This window comes from Pseudonaja textilis, chromosome 5 (genome assembly GCF_049901715.1).
Source record: "Pseudonaja textilis isolate UNSWEBS1 chromosome 5, rPseTex1.2, whole genome shotgun sequence".
NCBI classification, from domain to species: Eukaryota; Metazoa; Chordata; class Lepidosauria; order Squamata; family Elapidae; genus Pseudonaja; species Pseudonaja textilis.
In genome coordinates this window covers 61552389-61569821 of record NC_141994.1, presented here as the reverse complement: position 1 = coordinate 61569821, position 17433 = coordinate 61552389, and the positions used below count along the sequence as shown (strand labels likewise).

Genomic DNA, 17433 nt, shown 5'->3' with positions numbered 1-17433 from the left:
ATATAGATCTCTGAATGAATCTGTGATTCTGTGAGCAACTCAATCTGCCTGCCTGCTTTGCCTGATTTTGGGTAAAAGTTGCTCTTTTCTTTTTATAAAAAATTCAATATTTACATACATGGTATGTTGTAAGTTAATTTTATGAGCTTGCTTGCAAGCAAATTTTATTTGACAGACTCAGGTAGCCGATGGCAGAAACACAGATCTCTAAGTGAATCTGTGATTCTGTGAGCCACTCAATCTGCCTGTCTGCTTTGTCTGATTTTGGGTAAAAGTTGCTCTTTTTTATAAATAAATTCTATATCTATATAAATATTTATAATATTTACATTCAAGCCATGCCTAGCCAGTCACATGACCAAGCCACACCCACAAATTAGGCCACACCCACAGAACCAGTTAAGACATTTGAATCCCACCCTTATCTCTGTGTGTTTGTGTGTGTGAGGGGGGGGGAAGAGAGGTTAGATCAGATCTTTCTCTCTCTCTCCCACCAACGTCAGCAAGCCACTGTCAGTCAAAATTCATATTAGTGGTCCCTGGGATTTAAAATTATGAGTTTGGTGGTCCCTGAGGTCCAAAAAGTTGGCGACCTCTGCTCTGGATCTTCATATCCTGGTTCCACCTACTGCTTTTGAAGTGGTACTTTGATAACTTCAGAACCCATCACCCAAAGATACCAAGATAATAATAATTTAAATTGTCCAATAGTGCCTGTGTGAGATGGAGAAGATTACAAGTCCTCCTTGCCCCTCCCCCTTTACTTGGAAGAGAAAATCAATTAGATAGGAGTAAAAACAAAATTAGACTTTGTTAGAAAAAGGAAAAAACCCTGCCAAAATAAAAAATAGCATGCAAAATGCAACATGACTTGAGTTTACAAAGCAAAGGAAATGCTAGATGATACTTGTCTGATATAAATGGAAACAGTTTTTTTTTCCCTGCCAAATTTTGATACTGCAGAGATTTCAACTTGGATTATAAACACAACATATCCATGCTTACCCTGATGAATAGATAATTGGACGCACTTCACTAGGTTGCAAAAAAGAAATCTTTTTTTAAAAAAAAACCTTTAGCATCACAGAGAAAAAAAAAATCAGAGAATTCCTGGCTGGAACATCTACCTATTTCTCAAATGCATTTTTTGTTTCAATCTTCCTGGATTTCCCATTTTCCTGGGATTCCCAATTTTAATTAGTTAGCCCCATGTTTTTCACACCTCAGGTTTAGAGTTGGAGAATCTGGAGTAATCTAACTCTAGATGGCACCTCATCTGTGGATGAGGAATTTATGTCTGTTCCTGCCTGGAATATGGATTGCTGGCTGCCATTTGCAACAGATATCCTTAAATAATTCTTAGGAAAATTTGTGGTAACTATTATCTATAAATGTTCAATAATAAAAAAGCAATAATCCTGCCAATAATCAGTGAATATGAGCTAATACCTTCTTTCCTATTTTTCTGAGTTTTTGGGGAGCCAACTGGTCAATCTTTATTAGAAACATGATACTATATTAAGATTTACATACATTAAAGCTCTTTTTAGATTATGAAGCTGTAATATTTATAATGTTACAGACATTAACTATCTGGCCCAAATGAAGAAGAAATATGAGGAAACTTGAACCTTGGAATTCCCTATACAGGTGGTCCATTCAGAGTTGTTTTTCCAACTGGAAAACTGGGAACCTACTAAGTAGATATGTAAATGAATACAAAGAAGCCATTAGGATTTTTTACTTGAGTACCCCAACTTACATTCTTGGGTTCTATTATAGGATCTCTTATATGCTAATTTTGTTTAAAATTTTCTCAAAAAGTGTTGACAAATAATAAAACATTGTTTTGTAATGTCTTTTGAGTAGTTTAGTAGTGATTAAAGCTAGAAAGCAGGAGACTGTGAGTTCAAGTCCCACTTTAGCCACGAAAGCTTGCTGGTAAACTTTACAGCAGTCACTTTCTGAGGCCCACTCACCTCAGAGGGTTGCTATGGAAAAAATAGGGGATATGTTTGCCACCTTGAATTATTTGTAAATATAATAAAGGTGGGATACAAATAAATAAAATAATCCAACAGTTTTATTTACAAAGGAGCAGGTGGAAAGGAGATAGGGCTGAACCTTGAAGGGTCAGGACTAAACTCTGTCTCAATTCATTTCTTCAAGCATTAGGTTGCATCAAGTTTTTGATGGATGTACTTACTCCTAATTCTTTATTAAAATTTAATTTAATAATTTATTTTTAAAATATGATTTAAAATTAATTATATTTTGAAATGTACAGAATAGCCATTTTCATCATCTCCTGAGAGGGAGTGTATGTAGGTATGCATGTATGTAATTATTTATATATACATAATGGCTCAAATTTCTGTTATATTATTATATATTTCTTTTTGAAGTTCCATGCACCATTACAATGATCAATTAAATTGGCAAATGAGAGAAACATTGCTGCTGTCAACAATCTTTACCTTCTGCAACTGAACTTCCAAGGAACTTCCTGGATCCGTACAGTGGCGGAGGAAGGGGTGCTGTAGCTGTCCACGGTGCTGACAGTGTTGGGATAGCTTGGTGGATTAGAAAAGCGGCTCAAGGCAGTATTGTTGGCATTATTGATGTTAGCATTGGAACCTGATGAAGAGTAACTACTTGGAGTGAAGGTGGAGTCAACAAGCTTCTCATGGGATGGGGATTCAGTGTCTCCTTGGTTGTTGCTAGATTTGTTGATGTGCAAAGGGCGCTGAGTAGTGAATGTCTGAGGGAATGAGCTTCTGCCATCACTTTGGTAATAGCTGACATGATTTCCAAACAAACCACCAGCTCTCTGGAAGCAAAACACAAGCAGATTAATGAATGAATAAAAGCACCACTACAGAGGTAGTAGTCCTATAGGAGGTTGTAAAGCAAATATAACACAACTGGGCTGATTTAGGATGGTAGTTTTGCAGTTGCTATTGTTAGGCAAATCCCACATGGTCATTATGCACAGCAACACATGACTGTCATTTGTGATTCCTGTTGGCTTCCCTCACTGACTTTGCTTGTCAGAAACCAGCATGCAGGTCACGAATGGCGATCATGTGATAGTGGAATGCTGGAGCCATCATAATTGTGAGCTGGTGGCCAAGTGCCCAAATTGCAACCACGTGACCACAGGGATGCTGCAATAGTTGCAACTATGATGACCAGTCATAAATATCTTTGTTCATTGCTGCTGTAACTTCAAATGGTAATTGAACAAATGGTTGCTGAATATGTTATAATAGCACACCCTGTTGTGTGCATTCAGCAATCCATTTCATAGGATGCTTTTATGGAGCAGTACTTGCAAATAAATATCTGGCTCTTAAAACTCCAATGAACAATGTTTTCGTTTCCCTTTTGCACAGCAATGTACTTGTCATGTAGTCAGGATGCTTCTGGTCTTATCAGGAATAGAATAGAAATTCTTCATATCCTCCATCTTTTGACATTCATATTCCTGAATTATTACACTGGGAATTCACCAACCCTGATTCCCAGCAACCCTTCATTAAGGGGAAAGTGAGCTAAGTAGAAACCACCTTAGAGTTGCTTGATTTCTACAGTCAATTCCTTTAGGTTATTGTCTTCGTCTCCAAAGCTGCAGAGGAGGAGGAGGGCAAGGGAGAGAGATGAATGAAACCTGTGTCTGTGTATTGGTGAATGTTTGTATGTAGGCATACTTGTGATTTCACAACGCAGCAAGTAATGCGGTTCTTGGGGCTGTTCATCTCTGCTTTAACATGTTGGGAATGTAGCAACATAACATTAACAGTAGTGGTGGAAAGAATTTTATTTTTAATGTTGTATTAATCACATCCAGCTAAGAAGGGGCATAAGTTTTTTAAACCTCGGGTCTATGCACTACTTCTGCCAATCCTCTCTATTGATTCTGTAAGTAGATACTGACTAAAAACACAGATTATGCTCGCTAATTGCAGTATAAATAACTTTGAAATGCCTTTTTAAATTTTCTGTTTTTTATTATTCATAGTTATATAATCTTCTCTGTTCATCCTGTACTGCATATATTTCAGTCTATGAATCTGACTGAATATGTTTGGATCATTCTGCTGCACATCAGATTCATGATGAAAGCACTTACTCTGAAAATATCATCTTCAGAAGCAGCAGAAACAGCTTCTTTCATGGCCTTGTCTAATTCCTCTTCTGCTGTTAAGTCTCCAGATATTGCCCTTCGAATCTCTGGTCCAATGTCATGTAATGTGCGCAGACCAGCCTAGAAAATATTATGGTTTAGCATACTGGTAGATAGAAGAAATAAAATTGATCTTAAAATACAGTATTTATCAACATTGGTTCTTAACAGCTACTAAGTTTCAATGTAATGGATGTTGTAGTGCTGGCTACCGACACACTGCTTGTACATTTATGAAAGAAAGTTGGATGCTTTTATGTTTTGTTTGTTTTTGTTTGTCTTTAAAAACCAACAAAACTTGTTTTAAAAAAAAAGCAATTCAGAAAAATAGTACCACTTTCAATCCATCTGTGACAGTGGGACTCAAAAGAATGTAACCTATAACTTGTTCTCATGCAGTGAAGTTACTTGGTCTATTCTGAAGTTTAGGGAAAATATGATGAAAACTATAATGAATAATTTCATAAACATTTCCTAAATTTCACTACATTTTTTGTAGGATCTATATGATAGATCCTTGAGATGCTATTTATAGAATAACCTCATAATTTCACTTCCTCATAATTATGCTCTAAATATTTGGTCCAAGTATATTAATCTAGAAGTAAATATATTTGTTATCAAGATACCTATTTCCAACCAGTGGTTCTTACATAGACAATTTTAACTAAAAGGCCCTATTTATAATTAATTCTAATAACTAAAAAGATATGTTAATGATAACTGGTATACCCAATTTATTAGATTAAATGAAAATACTTTTAAAATTGGGGCTAGGGATCAACGTCTTGAGTTTGTAACTTCAAAATTAACTAAATTCATATATTTAAAGAGATGTTTCTCACAGTTTCTAGAGTAGCTCTTTGGTAGGAAGGATAATGAAACTGCTGGGCTGATAGTTTCTATCAATAATGCTAAGCAATATACAGAAGATCTACTCTTGACTTTCTTTTCTGTAAACCTCATGCTATGTATTGAATATTTACCTGTAGAGAAAGAGCATTACGTTGTGAAGGTTTGCCCACAAGACCCTGTTCTTTGCGTTTTTTGAATTTCCGGAAGTACTCTTGAATCAGGAATGTGGCATAGAATTTTCCAACTGTAACTTCATCATCTAGATGGCAAACATTTTGGGGGAAAAAAATCAAAGAAAAAGCTAAAACAATTGATAGTTTATTTGCTTTTGTAATTTATTAACAAACTATTAGTGCCCTACTATTTTAAAAAATTAATCCCCAGCCTTTATTCAGGAATTTCAGAGTGTATTACAGATTGGACTTGGTATTAAATAGAATACTGGAAAAAAAAAAGATGGACTCACCCCCTGCTGGGGGTACAACCTGATCCAACAACTTCATGCTAGTGCGCTTCCAGATTTTCTTAATGATTGCACGCAACTCCTCATTGGCTTGTTCCAAATTACCTATAAGAAGAAATATTAATAAAAAAAAATTCAGTTCTTTTATGGAACAGTACTTTTATCTGGTCCACAGATAAAAAGAGAGCCATTTAAAAATAAGAGGCTATCCTATAATAGGATTCTTAATAACTCTGATCCTATTAAAGCCAATTAAATGGGGAAAAAAGGTTGTCTTTTGGCTATAATTTGTAAAACATAGTAATAGATTGGGTTTTTAAGGCTGAAGGCCAAAGCCAGATTTAAGTTAATGCTCCTATAAAGGTAGAATGGTATTCAGGGAAATTAGAATTAGAATTAGATTTCCTTGAACAGAAGAAAGTTTCATGAGTAGCAAAAATATTTTAGGATCTAGTTACATTTTGTTTAAAGGATTCTCTACAGCTAGAGGTTAGGGGCTACTTCAGGTGACAAAGTTGTATCTATATATGACATTTGAGTGGATCATAAGTCATATTGCACCTACTCAAGTAACTCTTAATTCATCAAATATTTAGCTATAGTCTTCTATATTATGACCTTAGTTTATGATACTGCAATACAACACTTAAAGACAATGGCGTGATAAATGCAATTTTAACTATGAGATCAATTCAGAATTGAAACTGTCTGCATCTTCTGCATATTAATATGGAAATAAAAACCTGTCTCAAGAAAAGTTAATTAAGCTCTTTGAGATATAGAAAAAAAGATGTTATGAACAGAAATTAATTTGGATATGAATATACATCTGTTCCTTTCGTTTCTTGCCTTTTCATTGTAAACACAGGTAATTCTTGGTTAACAACTACTATTCACATTTTCAGGGATACTTTAATTTGGATTTATTGGATTTATCAATGAACAGGTAATTGACCCCTCCCAAATCTGTTTCTATTATTTTGTGGCATGATATCACATATGCTATAAGAAACTTATCAAGAATCCCATTTATTTCTGCTGCATATTGTCTTCTTACCTTCTGTTTTGATTCTCAGTGCTGTTCTTACTAGTGCAAATAAGGTTGCATTAAACATAACAGTTCCATCACTATTCAATGGCATATTCATAGAGACAAGACGCTATGAGGGAAGAAAAAGAGAGAAACATAATATTAATTATGTGGCCTATACCATATCAATTCATATACTGCTTTCCCAATTTCATTTTATAGTAATTGTATTAAGAATTATAATTACAACAATAAAGATTAATAAAAATTGAAAAAACTAATACAATAAAAAGAAAAAAATAGGAGATGCAGAAAAGGAAACAAAGAAACAGAAAGGAAAAATAAGAATATATTAAGAAAAGACAAGAAATATATAAAGAAATTTCTCCTTCATCACAACATCTATAAACAATTTTAATAACATCACCATTTCTTAAAATATAACAAATACTCTTTTCACTATATCCTCTCTTATCTATAAATAAATCCTTAAAATTGATGTCAGCAATGTCAACCTATCAGCATTGACAAAATCACCAGAAGTCTCATGGTGAGAACTAAGGAGAAATTTCCTAATATTTAGAACAATTAATCAGTGGGAAAACTTGCCTCCAGAGGTTGTGAATGCTCCAACAGTGGAAGTTTTAAAGAAGAGGTTGGATAACCATTTGTCTGTGTTTCCTGACTGACCAGGGGGTTGGACTAGAAGACCTCCGAATGTTCTCTGTTGGAATAGCTTATGTTTTGCAATGGTATCTTCACAACCATCAATCAATAACATCTGTCTATCCCAGAACCTTGAGAAGGATTTGCTAGACCAGCGGTTCTCAACCTGTGGGTCGCAACCCCTTTGGGGGTCGAATGACTCTTTCATGGGGTCGCCTAAGACCATCGGAAAACACATATTTTCGATGGTCTTAGGAACCGAGACACCGATCCTCTATCCGTCTCCAGGCGGGTCCGCCCACATGCAGATACACCCACATACGAGTATCCAGCGTGATGACATCAACGCGCCAACCCCATCACATAAGACCCCATACAAATACAGGTGTATGTGAAAGTGTTGGCATCATAATGTACTTATGTGGACCAGTCACACGTGTAGAGAGCAGCTGCTGTGTAGAAAGCAGTTGCTGTGTTGAAAGCAGTTACTCAGTTAAAAGCAGCTACTGTGTTGAAAGCAGCAGTATTGGAGGTAAAATGACACTTCATGAATTATAATTACTGGGTAAATGTAAAATCATGCACTGCAAAATCATCAACTACTGCAAAAAAAATATATCTGTATCATGGGAACTTAATCTAGATGCTGATCAGTCTTTTTATATTCAGCTGTGGTTGATGTGAATACTGCCTCCTTGTGATAGTAACAGGTATGTAAAAAAACAACACAGAGAATGGTAAATCATAGGAAACTTTAATGAATTGTATTGACTGAACTATGCCATGTATCATCTTTTGTATTATTAAAGCAATTGTTATATATTTTCATTAGCAAACCATCCCATGGCAATGGATCGTGTAGAGAAGGGGGTCACCACAACATGAAGAACTGTATTAAAGGGTCGCGGCATTAGGAAGGTTGAGAACAGGGATGGGATCCGATCGGTATAGCTACCAGTTCTGTGTTGTCGCGTGAGTGCAATTTACGACCTGCTGAGCTGCCCGGACAGCTGAGCAGTGCTGCGTGCAAGTGTGCAGCGGTTGGAAAAGCCCTTTTTTTCCTGCTTTTTCAACCGCAGCTGTATTGCGCAAAGCAGCTGCGGTTGAAAAAGTAGGAAATAAAGGTCAGGTAAGAGCCCAGGCGGGCGAGTGGGCCCAAACATCAGCAGACATAGAACCGGTTCTATGTATGCTCTCTGTTTGCTGCTTTCAGAGCAACTGGGTCTACAGAAGTGGACAGAACCAGTAGAATCCCACCCTTGGTTGAGAACCACTGTGCTAGATGGATAAAAATGTCAAATCCAGTCTAAACATTTGGCAAATGTAAGCTATTCCAAGTAAAGCTGACTTTTGCAATTGATTGATGGTTTTTAATCTGATGTTGTTGACAAAAGTAGCAGTATGTATTTTAAAGTGTACATTGGGATTAATTTTAATAACTATACTAATATTGAAACAGTACTAATATCTAGAAAATAATTATTTTAAATAAAAACATTAAATGTTAACAAAAGGCAGTCAACCAAGCAAAAGTCTAAGAAACTAGTGCACATTTCATGATAATAACATTTATTAACTGCATAATAGAAAATCTAGAAATCACAAACTCTGAGTATTAATATTATATTGGATGACAATTCCTATCCTCCCATCAATATGACCAATGGTCACAGTGTATGGGGTTTGTCATCCATTAGAATATAAGAAAAAATAAAGCAAAACAGTAACAGGAAGGGAACAGAAACCTATCATACCTTGCAAGCTACCCTGTGAGGACAGAGCTTTCCAAAACCCAGAGGAGGTTGTATCCGACGCAGGAGTGTTACAACATCTAGATGTTTGATACGTCCTCTACAGGAAAATTTTTAAAAAAGAAAGCTTGTCAGGCAATATCCAAGGATACTGGTGGATTCCTTGGAATTTGGTGTCTGATTATACCAGTGCTCTGGATGATTTCTCCTAGCAATTTCATGTAGATGTTGAACATCAGGGGATATAATAAGTAACCTTATAGGAACCATAGAACGTTTGCTTAGATGTCAAACAATGTGTTTCAGAACTTCCTTTTGGACAGGGAAAACCAAAAGTACTGCAAAAAAGCATTCCTGTGAGGGAATGCAGCTGGGGTTGCTGTCTGCATGTGGGAAAAGCAGCTGCAGCTAAGCAGACATGCTTCCCACCTTCACCTCCTCAAGGATAGATTCAACTTATCCCTTTTCTCAAACAGCAGTGCAGGTATTGCTTGACTCACAACCACCATTGAGCCCCAACTTTCTGTTGCTAAACAAGACAGTTGTTAAAAGCTGTTTTGTCCCATTTTACGACCTTTCTTGCCACACTTGTTAAATGAATCAGTATAGTTAAGTTAGTAACATGGTAGTTAATTGAATCTGGCTTCCCCATTGACTTTGCTTGTCAGAAGGTCACAAAAGGTGATCACATGACCTTTGCAACTGTCATAAATATAAGTCAGTTGCCCAGCATCTGAATTTTGATCAGATGACTACAGGGATGCTGCAATGGTTTTAAGAGTGACAAAAATCCCAAATTATTTATTTCAATGCCATTGTAACTTTGAGTGGTTATTAAATGAACTGCAGGACTACCTATAAATGTTTACAGTTCCAAAAACCTGAGAGGAGATGGGCTCATTCTTTTTCATTCATTCATTTTCCCATTCACAGTTTCCTCATAAGCATTGACACTGGTGTTCCAGATGTTTAGCTAATTGAGCCAGACCCTTGTGTTTTCAGGAATGTGCAGATATATATAGGCAGTCTTAACACACCCACCCACTAGGCCCTTAGCCTACAAAAGTGTAAAAGGAGAAGACAACGAATAGACAAGAAAGTGAGAAGTGATGTCTGGAAATGTATGACTATTACAGGCAAGCAGAAGAGCTATCAATCAACTGCGAAGGACCACAAGCTACTGTAAGCAGCTCATTGTGATATGATTTCTGCCTGGAGCTTGGCAGCAAACATACTGTGTCAGCACCTAGTCAACAAGTGCAGAGGCATTTGTAGAGAGACAAGGGTTGTATGCCACTTTACAGACATTAAGACTTTTACTTGTTACAAGGATGATCTTTGAGGGCTTATTTACATAGTCACATTAATTTGCAAAGCCTAGAAGGGTGGAATTGGAAATCAGGGGACTAGGAAAGGTGTATTGTATCATGTAATGATCTAAGATGTGGGATGTCTAATCTTTGGAAAACAACACTCACAAACCCCAAAGCCTGATTCCATCATAAGATCTGGAGTTGGTGATACTGAAACCTACTGAAAATCTGGGACAAGCAGCAGGTCAGCATTTTCCTCATGCAATTTCTGGCAAAGGCAATTTACCAAGTAAATAAAAGGAGTTTCAGTATCTCCTGCCAGCCAAAAGCTCAACTCAAATCAATCTAGATAATTAGTATAATTTAGATGAATGCAGAGATATGAGGCCACCACCTATTCAGTTGCCTAGGTGATCAAATAATTGATATGATGCATAGTGTACTTAGGAAGCATAATATTAATGACCTTGATTGTTTCTATATTCTTATATAATATTTCATATAAATAAGATTAGAAATTTTCTGAGTGCACTGAGGTAGTCTGGACTCAATCATTTTAACTGGTTCTGATCTCCACCTTTGTAAAGATTTGTACCAGTCATTTAGCCTGAACCTAATTAAAAAAATGATCCATCCTAGAGAGATCCCCCCCTTTCAGCCTATCAGTTCTACCCAAATAGAATACAAAATCCAGCATGTGCCCTGCTATACATATAAGATTGGATACCATTTGTCTTGCTTGTCACAGAAGACATGAAATCCTAAGCAGCTCCTAAATAGAAACCTGAGTATATACTAAATTTTGTAGGTGGAGTTTCTCAGAGTTCCTTTCTTTAAGTTGTGTGGCTGGAAACTTACTTGGCTTCAGGATCATACTCTGCCCAAATCCGTTTAAACTCATCCAGATGATGGGGACCCAGAATGGACCAATCACGGGTTAAGTAATCAAAATTATCCATGATAACGGCAACAAAAAGGTTAATGATCTGTGAATAAGAACAAAAACATTTGTTCTACGATAAGGTATTTCATGCCATAATGTATATTTCAAGGTCTTTTTCAGACAAAGTGCTTCTACAATGCTCCTCTTGAAAAACAATATATAAACAAGATCAAAAGGTGCTAAAAGGAGTTTCAGAATTGCATATGGCTCAGGGATCACTACTTCACCTCCCCTAACCATTTTTTTGTTAAAAATGCAAATCACTACACAACTTTTACAGATCGCCATAGCTACTTACTAGAAAGGCACAAAGCATGTAGAAACTGATGAAATAAAATACAGCAAAGCTGCTCCCGCAGGGATGTTCACCTTCAGTAGTACTGTTTGGTTCCACAGAGTCAAGGTCACACTTCTTATCAGGTAGGCATGCAAGCATGATTTCCTGCCAAGCTTCACCAGTAGCACATCTGTTGAAAACGGGGTTTCGTTACTGGTGGGGGGTTTAGACATTAAGTACTCAGCAAATAACTCACAAGATAATTGTGTCTAGGTGGCTCAGATGTCTGCAGCATAGAGCAAATCATACTTCATAAGCAGCCACAGACGTCTGATAAAATGTCTATTGTACCTGATAGTTTGGGTAGCTGGTCTACACAAAGCATTTTGAGATTTGGAAAGTAACAGATCTTATACCTCATAAAATGTATTAAATTCAGTGGAATTAAAAATCAAAAGACTAGTACAAATTTGGCCTCTGGAAGAAAAAAAATTAAACCATTTTCCTAAAATATGATTAAATCAAATATGCTTTGGGGTTAGCAATGTTTTGTGATTGGGAGATTTTTTTTATTTTTATTTTTTCAATTTTCCAGTGTTGTCTTACCATCATGGAAGAAGGCAGGGCCAACATTTAGGTCTTACTGGAAGATTTAAAAAAAAAACTTTTAAAGGTGAGTCTGCTGCTTTAGGCTTAATAACCATTCTAAAGACTTGGTGCCCTTAATTTCTTGAGTTCCTATTTGAAGCTATTGGAAAGCTGCAACAGTAATGAAAAATAAGACACTGAGACAATGCCATCCTGGGGACCTTGGGGGTTTTATATGGGTTGCCTGCCCTGGCATCCCTTGTTGCAACCTACCTGAAAAGCAGGAGCACAGCCTGAGGAAATGTTTGAAAGTTGTTGTTCCGATTGATTTCTGTAGTATCATTTAGTGCAATTTTACCAAACACCTAATAAACGAAAAAGCTGGTTCAAGGTAATGTTTCACTCCACAAGATATTCCTGTATCTGATAATCTTAATATTCTCATTCTAATAAACTTATAAAATATACTTATATATATCCTACACACAGACAGTCCTTGACTTACAACAGTTCATTTAGTGACTGTTCAAAGTTAAAATGGCACCGAAAAAGTGACTTATGACCATATTTTACACCTACAACTATTGCAGCATCCCCATGGCTACATGATTAAAATTCAGACACTTGGCAACTGATTCATATTTATGACTGTTGCAGTGTCCTGGGCTCATGTTACCTTTTGCAATCTTCTGACAAGCAAAGTCAATGGGAAGCTTAGCATTGATGTTGCTAAACAACATCAGTGATTCACTTAACAACTGGCAAGAAAAGTCTCAAAATTGGGCAAAATTTACTTAACAGATGTCCTACTTTGCAACAAATTTTAGGCTCAATTGTGATTATAAATTGAGGACTACCTGCCTGTATTTGCCTGGTTCTGATATCTCAATTCAATATTTGACATCTTCCCACTGCACTGGATGTACATCTGATTGACAGATGTGAAACAATAAAAGAACTCAGCTTGGAAGAATCACCACATGTTATTGTTGGTTTGAGGTCCTAGCAGATGGTAAGATAGGAAATAATTCTATAAATAATCAAGACAGACTGAATCTGTTATGTTCGTCTTGGTACTTGAGAAAAAGTTGGATGGTTTGGAAAATATGCAGGTTTAGAGCATCTGCACATCCTTCCATTTTCTGAAAGAGTTTTCTGTTCCTAATGACCTAAAAAGGAATGTTGGTATTAAAAGTAGAAGTGTTCTGTGCTGGAGATTTATGTAGCTAATCTATGTTACCTTCCTTAGTCGGGTAATGAAACATCTGCAAGCAAACAACTGAGTTATTGAACGCTAAGAACTCCACTAAACTATTTTTAAAAATCTGGTCTGGTAAGTCTGTGTGAGAATTTTAGGCTCAAATATCCTGAGCTATACCGGAATCAAAAGTATTGGGCGAGTTATGAAAATGCCTTGAGCAATACAGGTAGTCCTTGACTTATAATAGTTCATTTAGAGACTGTTCAAAGTTACACCACCACTGAAAAAAGTGACTTGTGACAATTTTTCACACTAAAAACCACTGCAACATCCCCATGGTCATGTGAACAAAATTTCATATTTATGATGGTCACAGTGTTTCGGGGACATGTGATCATCTTTTGTCATCCGACAAGCAAAGTCAATGTTAACCATGTTTGTAACCTAACTGCCATGAACCACATAGCAAAAGTGGCAAGAAAGGTTGTAAAAAGGGTTAAAATTCACTTAACAAATATCTCACTTAGCAACATAAATTTTGGGCTTAATTTTTGATCGTAGGTTGAGGACTACCTGTACATTAGCACTCTAATGTGCCACTGCAAATCCTTGAAATTTCAATGTTTGCATACTTCTAGAGTGTGCATCTAATATATTATGCATCTAATACAGTTTATGCATCCCTACTGTATAAAATATGAATATCTGCAGCCTTGTAGGGCATGAACAATATAGCAAATTAGTGATGATGGCAAACTAGTCACTCAATCACTTGTGCTGATCAAACAAACAAACAAACACAAACAAACAAACAGATGATTTGCTTCCTGGTCTAAGGCTAGGCAGTAATTATCATTAGTTGTGTGGATAAGAGACAGAGAACGAACTAGAATCTATCATGGGTGTCCATCTGGCAATCTGGTATCTTATGTAAAATATTTTCTTTTGGGGTTCATATGGAAAACCTTTGGAAACTAGTTGAGCTCTGCACATATGCAGATTGCTCTCAGAGCTGTAAGTGCTGACTGTAACCAGCTTTTTAAAGTAGAGAAGTGCAAAACAGTAGTGCAAATTAAGCATCCAAACCAGACAGCTTTTAAAGGGAGGTTCTTCTAAGTCAGTCGCCTGAGGAGCCCTGGAACTCTCTGAGCTCAGATTCTCCAACTTACTAGTTAGTAATGACAGTTGCAGCTGTTCTGAGGGGGCGCTGGGAGTTACTACTGCAAGAGGACAAATTAAACACTCTGAGGCAGGCCATATTTTTCATTTCAGGAAACAAGATGATAAGGCAGAGTTTCTACATGGAGAGATTTCTTTTGTCTTCTAGACTCTGCACATAATCACGAGTACCACTTTGGCTAAAATCTACTTTTTATTTTACTTATTAGGAATATGAAGAAATAATTGCAGTGCTGAAAAAAAAAAAAAGCAGAAAAGCAGATTCTTTTTCTGACCATGTTTACTGAGTCTTTAAGTGAGGGTTGGCCTGAGAAGAAAGGACAGGTCCAAAGTCACCTAGTCAGGTTTCATGCCTAAGGGAGGACGAGAATTCAGTTTCCAGTTCAGCACCGTTAGCCATTATACCGAACTGGCATCACTGTTAATAACCCACACATAAAATTAATTAAACAATTTAGCCAGAATAAATTGGCATTTTAATTTTAGACTCCCTGACTTCATGTTTAGGTAATAGGCCTCTATATGAAGTTTTGACTTGACTTGAAGATTCTTTTCCTAAAAAGTTTCAGTAATCCCCTCTCCATATGCTTGCAAGAGACACTATTAAATCTTAGAAAGACACTTACTTGCATCCCAATCACGGCATAGATAAAAAACAGCATCACTATTAATAGAGCCACATAGGGGAGAGCCTGGAAAAAAAAAAGTAGGTAATGATGAATCATTTATTAAGAAAGCTAGCTTTTTGGAACTTGGGACACAATGTTCTCATATTAAAAGCACCTGAGAGCATAAGACCAGAGGCAAATATTTATTTGACTGTACAGCCTGCAGTAGAATACATATGGATGCATTTACATATGACAATGCATCAAAAAGTAAAATATTAGAGATCTTTTAAAAATTTTGTGCACATACTATCATTAATGTAAACCATTTATTTCTCCACTAGATGACTCTACTGATCCACTGTTGTTTTGCCATAACGAATCCTTCTAACAAAACATTCTGTCTTTCTTAAGTCATTATTATTTCTTTTCACATTAATATTTTTCTTAGAAAAAACAGTGCATTTTTCTTAATATTTATATATATATATATATATATACTTCTTTTCAGATAGATAATGATCTCAGCATTTGTTGTAATAAGAATATAGCTACAACTCTTAACTATCAATAACCCTTCCCTATTTAAAAATTGTATGTGCCAACTCTTACATTAATATTTTTTTAAAGTAAGATCACTGTTAAATTGTTAAAAAAGATATAGTCAAAAATTTAGAAATGAATAACACATAGAATAAGAGCCAAAATTATCTGGTATAGAAATATGGATATTTTGAATTGTGGTATTTTGAAGTAAATATATATGGGGAAAATGTTATAATTCACTCAATAAGAAATTATTTGAGCTCCATTAATTTTATTTCCATCAATGGGCATGGAGCTTCACAAAAAGAAACTGTGTTGAAAAAAGTAGTCCAGTAGATATTGGACTCTGGTCATCATATTTCAGAGATAATGGAGAAATATTGCTTCTTGAAATTAGAATGAAAGTGAACGTATCATTTTGTTCCACTTAGACAATCAAATTTTATTTATCTAGAATTGTCTGAGGTACTTCTAAGAAGTAATAATGTTATTCAAGAGTTGAATCCCATTTGCAGCCACCATGTTTCTACATTACATGGGTACATATAAATGTTTAAAAAATTACAGGTAGTCCTCGACTTACGAGCACAATTGGGACCAGAATTCCACTGTTAACCATGGCACTTAAGTGAACTGTGCCTGATTTTACAATCCTTTTTTACCATGGTTGTTAAGCAAATCAGTGCAGTTGTTAAGAGAATCCCAGTCGTTAAGGAAATCCTGCTTCCTCCATTGTCTTTGCTTGTTGGAAGCCAGATGGGAAGGTTGAAAATGGCAATTACATGATACGGGGATGCTGCAGCCAACTGCCTGAATTTGATCATGTGATTATGGGGATGCAGCAGTGATCATAAGTGCAAGGACTGGTTGTAAATTACTTTTTTCTGTGCCATTATAACTTTGAATGGTCACTAAATGAACAGTTGTAAGTTGAGGACTACCAGTATGTAGGATTGACCTGGGGATCTAGAAAGTTCAGCAAGAGATGCATAGAGAATAAATCTGAAAGAAACCCTCTGCAGGTAGAGAATTGGTATACTGCAGAAAGAAATCAGTAGGTTTGATTTGGACTGGAGACTGCTAAATACGTATTTGCATGGGACCTTTTCTGAAGTCTCGGGTGTTTTCTGATCAGCTGTATTCTTTGTATATATAAAAGAATGTATGTCATGTTCTTTTTTTAAAAAAATTTAAATGGTAATTTGTGATCAAACAATTGTTGTGGAGTCAGGTGACTTTGAAATTAAAATAGCTCCAGCCATAGTGGGACCTCAGTTTTGTGGCCACCTGCATAGATTTCACCCTTGCATCCATGATTTTATGTCAGCTGGAAAACAAGATCAAGATATGCATAAGGGTTTGGGTCTCTTGCCATGTTTGGACTGAGTCCAGTTGCCAGTAATGGCCATAGATCAGCCTTCCCCTACCTGGTGCTCTTAAGATGTGTTGGGACTATCACTCCCATCATCCCCAGCCAGCATGTGGTCCAACACATCTGGAGGGTGCTATATTGGGGAATGTTGCATAGCTGAATGATTCCCCAATTGCATCAGCAAGCTGACCTGATGGACGGAAAGTGCATCACCTTTATTTTAATATAAAAACAATTTTACTATAAAATTGTTGTATTCACTTTTTTGCCTTAACACTTGTATTGACAGGAATTAAACTCTCAGTTTAGAGTCCAATAATTCTGCAATTGGAGAAGTGTGTGACTCTTACACATTTCTTTTTTTAAAAATAACTGTTTGAGTTTCAAAGTCCTCTACCCAGCCAGGCTTCATTCCATCCATCCTAATCCTGAGACTCCTGGATGTAGAAACTAAT

The 17433-nt window shown here is 36.3% G+C and overlaps 1 protein-coding gene and 1 long non-coding RNA gene across 12 annotated transcripts in view; one reads left to right on the top strand and one right to left on the bottom strand.

Annotated features, from left to right (window-relative positions):
• The window catches only part of CACNA1C (calcium voltage-gated channel subunit alpha1 C), a 424790-nt gene that overhangs the window by 16296 nt on the left and 391061 nt on the right, over window positions 1-17433 (bottom strand). For all 10 annotated transcript variants that reach the window (XM_087935069.1, XM_087935074.1, XM_087935071.1 and 7 more), the window contains 10 exons: window positions 15079-15144; window positions 12346-12437; window positions 11506-11674; window positions 11123-11250; window positions 8955-9051; window positions 6562-6664; window positions 5508-5609; window positions 5173-5300; window positions 4133-4267; window positions 2478-2830 (listed from right to left, as the gene is read on the bottom strand). In XM_087935069.1, the coding sequence (XP_087791195.1) occupies window positions 2478-2830; window positions 4133-4267; window positions 5173-5300; window positions 5508-5609; window positions 6562-6664; window positions 8955-9051; window positions 11123-11250; window positions 11506-11674; window positions 12346-12437; window positions 15079-15144 (1373 nt within the window). The remainder of the gene's footprint in view (window positions 1-2477; window positions 2831-4132; window positions 4268-5172; window positions 5301-5507; window positions 5610-6561; window positions 6665-8954; window positions 9052-11122; window positions 11251-11505; window positions 11675-12345; window positions 12438-15078; window positions 15145-17433) is intronic.
• LOC148125668 (uncharacterized) overlaps window positions 1-17433 on the top strand; it is a 99544-nt gene that overhangs the window by 28454 nt on the left and 53657 nt on the right. The window lies entirely within an intron of this gene.